The 12,620-nt window shown below is 41.4% G+C and overlaps 1 protein-coding gene across 1 annotated transcript in view; it reads left to right on the forward strand.

Annotated features, from left to right (window-relative positions):
* The first annotated feature begins 217 nt into the window (after positions 1–217).
* Positions 218–12,620, forward strand: part of OIT3 (oncoprotein induced transcript 3) — a 29,091-nt gene continuing 16,688 nt past the window's right edge. Inside the window, exons 1-4 of the mRNA XM_026004338.2 lie at positions 218–416; positions 3,564–3,701; positions 8,102–8,476; positions 9,217–9,324. Of these exons, the coding sequence (XP_025860123.2) occupies positions 3,641–3,701; positions 8,102–8,476; positions 9,217–9,324 (544 nt within the window). The 5' untranslated portion in view covers positions 218–416; positions 3,564–3,640. The remainder of the gene's footprint in view (positions 417–3,563; positions 3,702–8,101; positions 8,477–9,216; positions 9,325–12,620) is intronic.

A 12,620-nucleotide genomic window follows, 5' to 3' on the forward strand; every position in this document is an offset into this window, starting at 1 on the left:
GGGAGAGAGAGTATCTCAAACAGACCCCACTGAGCACAGAGCCCCACATGGGGCTCAATCCCACAACCCCAAGATTGTGACCTGAGCCGAAATCAAGAGTCGGTCACTCAACTGACTGCACCACCTAGATGCCCTAGTTGTGATCTGTTTGTTTGTTTTTTTAAAGATTTATTTATTTATTTATTTATTTATTTATTTATTTATTTATTTATGATAGACATAGAGAGAGAGAGAGGCAGAGACCCAGGAGGAGGGAGAAGCAGGCTCCGTGCCAGGAGCCCGACGTGGGACTCGATCCCGGGATTCCAGGATCGCGCCCTGGGCCAAAGGCAGGCGCTAAACCGCTGAGCCACCCAGGGATACCCTTTAATCTGTTATTATCACTGCCAAGGATTTTTAGTTAGTTGCTCTCTCAAGTAAGTACAAACTCCTTGTCTTCCAGAATGTACTACATAGTTACTCCCTTAGGACAAATGTATAGGTGAATTTTAATGAATTCTACTGAATATAAAATGACCTGTCTCGTAAATTTTCATTTGCATATGTTTTATAAATGCATCATCCACTGAGCAATCCCTCTTTCTTGAAACTGTCCTCAGCTCCTATGACTCTACTCTTGGGTTTCCTTCTTTAAATTTCTGACTACCTCTTGGTCTCATTTGCAGTATCCTCCTCCTTTGCCCACATCTTTGATGTTGGGCTTCTCCAAGGTTTCATATTGGACCCCATTTTCCATGGATGATCTCACCCACTCCCCTCCTCCATTTATATGCGGGTAGTTCTCAAATTGTTAGGTAAGCTCAGATCTTTCCTGAATAGCAGACTGGTTTATCTATCTCCTAACTGACCTATGTCCCCCACTGTACATTAAATTCTTTCAGTGTCACCAGAGTATTTTTGTTTTTAATTTCTAATAGCACATACTTTGGAAAAATAAAATATGAACAAGAATTAACATTATATGGAAAAAGGGGATGCCTGGGTGGCTCAGCGATTGAGCGTCTGCCTTCAGTTCAGGGTGTGATCCCAGAGCTCTGGGATGGAGTTCCACATCGGGCTCCCCACAGGGAGCCTGCTTCTCCCTCTGCCTGTGTCTCTGCCTCTCTCTCTCTCTGTGTCTCTCATGAATGAATGAATGAATAAATAAATCTTACATGGGATTTAAAAATAAAAAATATTTTAAAAATAATATTTTATTTAAAAATAAAAAATATTTTATTTATAAAATATTTATTCCCATAAATAAAAATTATATGGGAAAAGGGATGCCAAAAGACATCCCAAGAAGCAGTCAGACAAATACAGAATGTGAGACATTCTATAGGACAAATAACTGACTTTCTTCAACAAAGGATGTGGGGCTTGGGGGAGAAGGGGACCATTCTAGATTAAAAGAATATATGAGACACAACCATATGCAATGTATGGTTTTTGTTTGAATCCTGACTCAAACTAGCAATGCAAAGAAATTTTTGAAACAACTGGGGAAATTTAAATATGAAATGGATATTAGATGGTACTAAATTTTCACAGTTGTAATAATGACATAGTTTTGTAAAAAAAAAAAAAAAAAGCCATATGTTAGAAATTCATCTTGGTGTATAAATAAAATAAGACTGACAAAATAGTAGTATCTGCAGCTGTGTGTTTGTATGTACTTTATGCTTTTGTATACATTTGAAATTTTTCATCATAAAAGATTAAAAAGAGAGGGCAGGTCAACTAAAAAGGAAAAAATAGGAATAAGGAAAAAAAAGAGGTCCTGTCATCCTGGGAATGCTTGTTTACAGAACCAAAGGGCTATCTGGTAAAAGTCCTTGACTCTGGCAATCAATCCTGGCAGCAAATCTGGGTTTATCTCATGCACACGTCCTCTGTTTCTCTGTAACACTTACGAAGCATTCAGATAGTTTCTCTGGGACAGGAAATTGCAGGGTTTTGTTTTTTTCTGTTAAGAGCACTATTAACTGCAATGAAACAGTTCCTCAGTCCCAGAATCATCCATTGCCATCATCAAATTGCAACTTAATAAGCTAAAAATGGTCAGGTTGCCTGTGTTCTGCTAGCATTAGTGATAAAGTAGCCAACTATAAATTTAGATCACCGGAAACCCCTTGCTAGAGCTTTCCACTCTAGATGATTGTAAACTCTGTACTTCCGGGAACCACTTTTACCTTAGTCACTGTCAAAAACCAGAGACAGCTTGGCACTTAGCCCCCACTAAGCACTAATGTTTAATTGAACCAAAACCCTTAGAGAAAAGGGGCCACAATAATTTGAATGCCACTTAGCGTAGGAAAACATTGTGATAAGAGATTAAGAAGACCAGCTAATGAACTACTTCCTAAAGCAATAAATATTCCTTCCCCAGTCACTAGAAATTTGGTTATTAAGACAAGAAACACAGATGAGAGAAAGAGTAAGAATGACAGAGGCCAAAGCATCAGGTCAAGGTAACATTAGGAAAGAGAAATTTGGGGTTCATTCAGATCCTTCCTTCATATAGTATTTACAAACAAACTTTTTGGGCACCTGAGTGGCTCAGTTGGCAAAGCATGCAACCCTTGATCTCAGGGTCGTAAGTTCAAGCCCCATGTTGGGTGCAAAGCCTACTTTAAAAAAAGAATGGTAAAAAAAAAAAAAAAAAAAAAAAAACTTTCCCTCTACCTTCCTTTTTGTCCTTCCCCTTCACATTATTTTCAGTAATAGTGCTTTGCCAATTCTCAGATGTCCAAACACTATAGAATGCCAGGGAGCCGGCATTCTGTTGTCCGGGGGCACATATTATATAGGTCCCTTCATTTTGCCTCTTGTGTCTAAAAAAATCCTTGTAAATATCACTTTTCAGTGTTGTTAATTTAATGAGTCGTTCCTAATTCAAAGCCTCTACCTCAATCTTAATGTGAGAATTAGTAAAATAACACTAAACCATTTTAAATTTGGGGAAGGCAGGCACTCTGAAAACATGAGATATTGCTGTTTGAATTGGTAAAAACACAACTTAAACCTTGTTTCTTTAGGAAGTTTTGAGACCAAAGACCATAACGGAACACACTTAGGAGCTTGCTTCAAGACAATGTCGTCCCCCCATTCCATACCTTTCCCTACTACTACTTTTTTGTATGCTATTGTAAACTCCTTCACCATCAGACCAAGACATTTCCTAATGACCAGTTGCAACAATTTGGCTTTATCCCATTGGTAAGCAATGGTAGGGCTACATCATGAAATTAATTCCTAGAAGTCACAAAACAGGGTTTTGACATGAGGGGACATCCCTCATTTAGAGTTCCCTTCTGGATGAGATACTGGAGGCCTTGTTGCAGGGAATTCTTGGGAGAAAACAATAGGAGGATGAGGGATTGTGATGGGTTCTTTCCCCCCTAAAGAAAAATATCAGTAACCCTGTTGACAGTGTAAAGCAGTGTTTCTATCTGGGGTCAAGGCCAGAGCAATGGACACCTTATCCCATTCATCCTCTTCCTCTGATAAAGCACCGGCCAGTACTGTAAAGTCTTTTTTCAGAAGAGCCTAGTGGCCTTTTTTTTTTTTTTTTTTTTAAGCGCTTGAAAAAGAAAGGGACAAAGGACGACTGGAATTAAGAGGATTTCCAGTCTGTTCTGGTGGCTTGTCCAGAAGGATGCTTCAGTTCCTGCTTCTCACCTGCCTCTTCATCACAATCACACCTGTATCACTAATGGGTGAGTCTTGGCACAACGAACTTTTTGTTGTAGGAATTTGCTATTATTTCCAGATTAAGAGTTAGGTTCCAGTATCTTAAGTACTGGTTCTAGAAAAGTGTAAAAATCTATGATAACCTACAATAGATATATTTTCATAGAATTTCTGTTTCATGTTCCGATTAGCCTCTTGCCTGGGCATCCAGAATTTCCATGGACCTGCCATATCCAACAGCTTTCCACTAGTTAAATATTTCTTGGAGTACATGTAAAAAGAATTACAACTTTTTTATATTATAGGCACTTGTATAATTCCAACTTTGAAAGCAGAAATATAATCTTTAGAGTTGAGGATAGAGTTTTTCTTCTTTAGTGAATACAAAGCACTGAATGAAAGCTCTATCCCCATGAAAGGCACAGATCTGGATAAATCAAACTTCTCGGTCTGGACATCTGAAAAATATGACTTTTGCATAGAATCTTAAACTCTTTCCCTTTTCGGGCTTGGCACAAAAGTGGCCAACAAGGCAAAACAAAGTTTCAATTGCAGTTACTAACACATTTCTCCTTTTTCCAGTAGAATTTAAGTTCTAATTGGAAGTGAGAGAAGGTTGAGATGGACAGAGCCATGCTTTTTGGCACTTTGGCGTTTCTCTGTTTAATTGACCCCAATTTATTTCTCCAGGGCAACTCAGGTCTTGCTCTAGCACCTTTAAGGATACCTATTAAAAATGGGCTTTGAGACCCTAGAAGATGTGAAAATTAGGGTAATTTGGTTTCCTGGATGGGATCCTGGAATAAAGACACAGGCAAGAAAAAAAAGGAAATCTAAACTATGGACTTGAGTTAATAATAATGTATTTCTAGTGGATCATTAATTGTGGAAAAGATACCACCCCAGTGTATGGTGTTTCATAACAGGGGAAACTGGGCACCAAGTATATGGAAACTCTTTGTACTATTTTCTCAAGTATGTCCTAAATCCAAAACATAAAAAAAAAAAGTCTATTAGAAAAAGTCTTGAACTAAGTTTAATCACGCTGTATCTGCTGCCAATAACTAGACAAGACTTGCCTAAGCAAAGGCTGCCCCCCACCACCCCACAACTTCCACTGCCCTTTCTTCTTATTTTTAATTGCTTACCCTTCCTCTAGTACCTCTTGTTCCCATCATAGATCTCCCTCCCAGACCTTTTTTATTTTATTAATTTTTTTGTAGCCCTTCTAGGATGTTTGACTCAACGCCAAAAGTGAGATAAAGAGAAACTCTGGGCGCTGGGGAGCAGGGAGGGGGCCTTCCCTGGGAGGAGAGGGGAAGTGAGAGAAAAGGAGAGAAAGGGAGGGAGAGGAGGGGAGGGAGCAGAAAGCAAAGGGGGAGAGGGGGACGGAGGGAGAGGGAAGGAAGGGCACCCGGAGCTTCAGGACCTAGCTGGAGGGGCCGAGTAGCCTCCACCTGCTGGGCTGGGCCAGAGGGGCAGGGTCCCTCTGCACTTGGCTCCCCACTTGGCTGCGAGGGGCCGGTCCTGGAGGACACACACTGACGGCCCTGGGGGGACACACCGACGCCCCTGGGGGGACACACAGCGACGGCCCTAGGGACACTCACACCGACGCCCCTGGGGGACACACACCGACACCCCTGGGGGACACACACACCGAAGGCCCTGGGGACACACACACCGACGGCTCTGGGGACACACACCGACGGCCCTGGGGGACACACACACCGAAGGCCCTGGGGACACACACACCGACGGCTCTGGGGACACACACCGACGCCCCTGGGGGACACACACACCGACGCCCCTGGGGGACACACACACCGACGCCCCTGGGGGACACACACACCGAAGGCCCTGGGGACACACACACCGATGGCCCTGGGGACACACACACCGACGGCTCTGGGGACACACACCGACGCCCCTGGGGGACACACACACCGACGCCCCTGGGGGACACACACACCGACGCCCCTGGGGGACACACACACCGACGGCCCTGGGGGACACACACACCGAAGGCCCTGGGCACACACACACCGACGGCTCTGGGGGACACACACACCGACGCCCCTGGGGGACACACACACCGACGGCCCTTGGGGGACACAGAGGCGCCCCTGGGGGACCCGGTCAAGGCCGAGGAGCCCCCAGGCCGGCCCGACAGCAGGGCGGGGCTGGCGCCTCCGGGAGGACCGCCCAGTTAGGGAGCGCGCCGGGCGCCCAGTCCCGGCTTCCAGGCTCGGCACCGAGACCCTGAGGCGAGCCTGCCCAGGCCTGGGTATGAGAGGACTGAAGGGGTTATTCAGACGGACCGGTTATTTAATGTTAGAAAATATTGCGTGGATGACTTAAAAAATATATTTATTTTACAGAAGATAGTCGGTGACGTCCTGTCACCTATTTGTGCCATCAGCCCTGCTTCAATGAGAGGAAGTGAACTTTTAACAGAGAGCACAAGAAATGACAGTTAAATTTAAGGAAAGACTTTATAAATCATGAAATAGTTATTGAGGGAGGTTTAGGGATTTCTGCAAAAGCCATTAAGAGTTGAGTACCTAACCATTTCTTGTAAAATTAGAGCCAAGGAGATCAACCAAATATTTCTATGAATTTATAATCACCTGCGAAATTGCCCTGGAAACCAGGTTTCTGAAGAGAACTGCAGCTGGGAGGACAGATGAGAGAATTTTTCCTGTTTGAGAGGAGAGGCAGTCTCTTTGAGGACATTTCCTGCCCTCAAGTGACATCAGATATGGTCTAGGGCACAGCTGGGATATCTCAGGGACATTTTTTTTTTTAAGATTTTATTTATTCATTCATGAGAGACTCAGAGAGGTAGGCAGAGGGAGAAGCAGGCTCCCTGTGGGGACACTGATGCGGGACTCGATCTCAGGACCCCGGGATCACCACCTGAGCTGAAGCCAGACTCTCAACCACTGAGGTGCCCAGGCACCTCTCTCAGGGACATTGTAAAAGAGAGAGAGTGTCTCCTGCCATGTGCAACTCTGCAAATGTGTTATTTCCAGAAAATGCCATAGCCAACTTATTTCCTGTCCCAAACCGTCATATTCTCTTCGGGACCATTAGCACCAGGCTACACCCTCCTCTACACGTGATTGAATTTAGAGAGTGAACTGGAGTTTGAAACGTAGACTGGGAAAATCCAAAATATTTTCTAGACAACTTAAATTTTATGATCATGGCCCATCCACATTTAATTATCGTGCAGTATCTGCTAAAACTGTATTTTCTGCCTATAAAATGTATCCGTCTTAATGTGAATTCCCTGCCTACAGTGTCAGGCAAGTCAGCCTCATGTGCGTTACAAAAGATAGTACTCTCTGGCTAGGGTTCCTTTCCAGAATTTCTTGGCTTTATAGAGTCTTCATAAGGACAAACCGCCCATATTAATTCAATGTTTCCCTGAAATTGAGGGAAACTGAGAATATTGGGGATACTGGTGTCTTTAGTCATTAAAATTTTTTTGATAAGATCCATGTGATTTTACGCATTAAAAATGCAAGCTTGAGAAATTAGGCTCTCTTATAGATAGTGATGCCATGGCTGATTCTTTATACACAAAGTTCATATTTTCAATAAGCTGATGGCAAATGTACCGACATTCACTTAGAGAATATCTTTGGTAATAATTTGCCAATATGCTGTATATTTCGAAACAGCAGACATCTGCCAGAGGCATTTTCCTTTTCAGTGGAATGAGCTATACACCTTATTAACAAGACAAACTTTCCAATAGTGCAAAATTTCATCTACAGTCTTGCGTACAAATGACCATCTAAACACTTTGAGAATTTCCAAAGATGAAGAGCTTACAACACTGTGATACAGCCTCTCCGTTATACCACAGCTGAACTAAAATGTGCTCCCCCAATGATCTGTTCTTGCTTTTATAACAGAGAACCTAGATTTGTGAGAACTGGTTCATGCTCTTCAGTCTTTTTTTCCTCCAAACTATAGTTCTCAGGTTCTTCCCTGGTTAGTAAGTTTTAGACTCCCTTCCAAGTCTGGTCACTTTTCTCAGGACACCAGGTTTGTCCATACTTTCGTGTAATATAGTCTCCAGGTGAACACAATATTCAGAATATTTTCTGAGCACTACCGAGTTCAGTGAGACTATAATCCTAACCTCCCTTGGTCTGATCAACTATCCTTCTATCAAATGATTACTCTGGATAAAAAGTTTAGTCCAACAGTAACACTAACCCTTAAACAGATTTGAAATAATTTTGTAAAAGGCATTTATAAAATGTGTTTCAGTCAATTTGAGGGGGATTTTAGATTATTTCTTTCTTTAAAAAAAAAAAAAACAGCTAAAATGTAAGACCAAGAAGGTGGACTCAGCAGGCTCCTGCCATTGTAGTTTGAGACATCACAAGGTGCCTTTTCAAATTCCCAGCCCTAGATCCTTGTTCTGCTTACATCAGTTTGAATGAGCCATGGAGGAACACTGACCATCAGTTGGACGAGTCTCAAGGTTCTCCTCTATGTGACAACCATGTGGATGGGGAGTGGTACCGCTTCACAGGCATGGCGGGGGATGCCATGCCCACCTTCTGCATACCGGAAAATCACTGTGGAACCCATGCACCTGTCTGGCTCAATGGCAGCCACCCTCTTGAAGGTGATGGCATTGTGCAACGCCAGGCCTGTGCAAGCTTCAATGGGAACTGCTGCCTCTGGAACACCACAGTGGAGGTCAAGGCTTGCCCGGGAGGCTACTATGTGTATCGTCTGACCAAGCCAAGTGTCTGTTTTCATGTCTACTGTGGTCGTGAGTACCTTCTCTGTGCTCTTTTTCCTCCCCTGTGAGGGCCATAGAGCGCATCAGAAAAATGCACTATGAAATTCAGGATAGTATTTCACAGTCTGAATAACATTGATTTAGGGCCCCAGATAACTTCAGATTATGAGAGGGAAGGGAGCTGTGACTCTGATCAGTTCTATTTTATTTTGTCTTTGTTCTGTTCAAACAAAACATTAGAAAATGGGATATTGACTTGGGTTATCTAGATAATGGATTTCCAACCTTTTTGAATATGGAGGACCCTTTCTTAAAATATGTATCAGACACCCATAGGGTACCATCGTGCGTAGTATCCATTGATTTTAAAAAATGATATGTAATGAGAAAAGCGAGTTTGAGATCAGTAATATTTTAAAATGAATTTTTGTGTTATTAATCCCACCAAAATCTGTAGGCATTAAAGAAAACATGGTACATAGAAGAGTGGGGCATAACATTTATTTAATCTCCAGTTCACATTTGGTGAGGTTTTAAATTTGCAGAAACTCTATCACCCATGGATCTCAAGTTGGGAATCATTGATCTGAATGACAGATGTCCCAGGCACTCTCTCATTCCATTGGGTTACATAGACCCTGAACAATGAGAACTCTCTTGATGTTGTCCAGGAACTCAGACTTCATGACTGAACTCGTGAGGCTCCCTCACGAATGAAAGTGCCCTCTGGTCCTCGCCCCTCATGAAAAGTTGGCTTCATCCTTCCACAGATTTTTATGACATCTGCGATGAAGACTGCCATGGCAGCTGTGTGGACACCAGTGAGTGCACGTGCTCTCCGGGAACTGTGCTAGGCCCCGACAGGCAGACATGCCTCGGTAAGAAACTCATCTTGACGTGGAAACAGGCCATTAGATCAAAAGGACAAACTCAAAACTTCCCGAGTCAGAGCTCTGTCGTTTATCTAGTCTGTGTCTCTAAACACTTAACAATGGGGTTTGCCTTTTTAGTTCATGACTGAACTAAATTTATATTGTGTGTAGGAACAGTCTAGAATCGCACAGTCCAGTACAGCAAACCCTAGCTGTGTGTGGCTGTGGAGCTCTTGATGTGTGACTGAAAAAAATTTTATTTTACCTAATTTTTTAAAAATTATTTATTTATTTATTTATTCATGAGAGACACGCAGAAAGAGGCAGAGACATAGGCAGAGGGAGAGGCAGGCTCGGAGCCTGATGTGGTGATCACACCCTGAGCCAAAGGCAGATGCTTAAGCACTGAGCCAGCCAGGTGCCCTGTAATTTTACCTAATTTTAATATAAAAACGGACGCTTGACTCAGTTGTTGGAAAATTTAAAATGTTTGGGACAACTTGAGTAACCAACTGTAAATTTTATGACTAAATACTGATCAAGTATTTCCAATCAAAATTAGCATCCAAATTGAGATGTGCTATAAGTATAAAATATACACTTGATTCATTCAAAAAAGAATGAAAAATATCTCTATAATTTTAATAATGATTTTATATTGAGATGAAATATTTTAGATGTACTGAATTAAATGTATTATTAGAATTTTTTAATGTGACTACTAGAAAATATTAAATTACTTATGTGGCTTGCTTTGTATTTCTGTTGGGTGGCTTTGGTCTAGAATTATCTAAGGACATAGTTCTATGGCTTCACTGAAATGATTACGGTTTCTCTGAGTAGCAAGAAAGGGGAGTCAGAATATTTTCTAGGAAATATAAAGTTGTCTCCTTGTAAATGTGTTGTTGTCTGTAATTGGAAGAAAATAGAGTTGAAAAACCCAAGAATGAAGATCATATCTTTTCCCATTATGAAACCTTTTGTATTCAGATTCAAATAGATTTAAAACACAGAGAGAAAGGGAGGACTGGCTGATACCCACCTCCTCAAGAGGAATAGTAACTGCTCAGAATGGAATGGAGATTAGGTTGAAAGGTATATAAAAAAGATTCTTGTTTTAGAAAAGCTTTTGTTCTTCAGCCTCCTTAATGAACCCCGCGGACCATCCTATGGAGCATGTTTATGCCCCCCATACCAACTGTTAGAGCTCTTCTGTGATGGACTTTGTGTCATTTAATGCTAAGGTTTGGGATACTGGAGAGGATGGTTCCTATAATCTTCCCCAACCTCCATTCTTCCACCCTCCTGCCCTCCTTCACTCTGTCTTTCTCTCTCTGTCTCTGTCTCTGTCTTTGTCTCTCTTATGCACACACACATGCACAAACACACATACACAGTGTGCTTGGCAAATATTTGATGTCATTTTAAGGCAGGCTTTGTTTCATCATTCAGCTTTTGGGATTTTTTTTATTTGTTTTTTAAATATTTTATTTATTTATTTGAAAGAAAGCATACACGCCAATGGGGGAGGGGCAGAGGGAGAGAATCTCCACCAGTGTGGAGCCCTACATGGGGCTTGATCCCACCACCCAGGTGCCCCTCAGCCTTAATGGGTCCCAAATTAAACAGCATGAAAGGTATCCAATGAAATGTCTAGCTCTCTGTCCTCCATTTGTGGTATTTCTCTGTTCTCCAACCCCATCTCAGGTAAACTCTTTTATTATATTTTTTCTAAAGATTTTATTTATTTATTTGACAGAGAGAGAGAGAGCACAAGCAGGGGAAGCAGCAGGCAGAGGGAGAAGCAGGCTGTATGCTGAGCAGGAAGCCCAATGTGGGGCTCCATCGCAGGACCTGGGGATCATGACCTGAGCTGAAGGCAGATGCTTAACAGACTGAGCCACCCAGGCGCCCCTCTTATATTATTTTCTTATGTGTGCTCCCTGGGTTTCTTCAGGCAGATATAAAAAAATGCAAATATATATGTTTATTTAGTGCCCTTTTCTTATGCCAAAGGTTGCATATCATACACATCTCTTGCTTAACAATTTATCTTGAACATTGTTGCCCAGCAGTACATAGTGGAAAACCCCCAGTTCCTACCTAAGATCTGTCTATTTCAGGGGGGTCATGAATTCCCTAAAATCGAAGGCAAAGTTTTGTGTTAATGTGCATTATGTCAGTTTTCCTTTATTTTTTTTTAAAGTAACAATTTTAATTCTTTATTTTAAATTATGTAAATTTTTTTCAGGCAGAGAGAAAAGTAAAGGAAAATAATACTACAGGATTTCTGGCCAAGATGATAAAATGATATAAATCATGTACCCTGATTTAACTATAGTTCATTTTTTTTCCTTTTTCTTTCTAATAAAATTTTACAAATACAAATAAAGCCATCTCACTCCATCTCCTTTTTCATTTTCCTATTTCATCCTCCAGGGGTAATCACTGTTGTGAAGTCAGTGTGTATTCTTCTGGTGCCTGTTTTTATGCTTTTATCATTTTTGTATGTACCCTAACAATACAGAGTGTTGTTTTTATGTTCTTAAAATTTACATTAAAATGATTCTCCACATGTGAGATTTTCTCTAGAGCATACCCATAAAAGTGGAATTGCTGGGACACAGAGTATCTAAGGCTGTAAATGATAATAAATTCCCGAGTAACAACAGCTTAAGTCAGTAGAAGGGTATTACTCTCTCACATTAAAAAAAAAAAAAAAAAATCGGTCTCAAGGTAAATTGTCCAAGCTTGGAACAGAGTGTGGCCACATCTGGGAGAGCTGCAACCGCTTTCCAGGCAGTAGTGGCTCCAATGAAGAGTCTACTCTTAACCACTACATTTCTCATTTCTACAAGTTCTATGTTTGTTTGGTTTCAATTCCTCCTTGTCTTTTCTTTTCTTTTCTTTTCTTTTCTTTTCTTTTCTTTTCTTTTCTTTTTCATTTTATTTAAATTCAATTTGCCAACATATAGTATAACACCCAGGGCTCATCTCATTGCCTTGTATTTTTGCACACTCCTTTATCTTGGTTACTATCCTTTCTTCTATCTGTTTAGTGATTTTTAAAATCCTTGCAACATGGATTTTTCTGGATTATTCTGTTATCTCCAGCTCAAAGCCTCCCATTTGTAATCTTGCTGAGTCATTCTCATGGTGGATCATTTCCTCCTGTGTAGTGTTTTGTGGCAAACCACCTTCTGTTGTAATTGTGTTTCTGTGGAGCTGCTCTGACCACCTGGTTTGTGGAAGTTTGACTACAGAGCAGTTTTTCAGATGCTTCTATCAGGTATCACAGAAGC

This window comes from Vulpes vulpes, chromosome 4 (genome assembly GCF_048418805.1).
Source record: "Vulpes vulpes isolate BD-2025 chromosome 4, VulVul3, whole genome shotgun sequence".
In the NCBI taxonomy this organism is placed as follows: Eukaryota; Metazoa; Chordata; class Mammalia; order Carnivora; family Canidae; genus Vulpes; species Vulpes vulpes.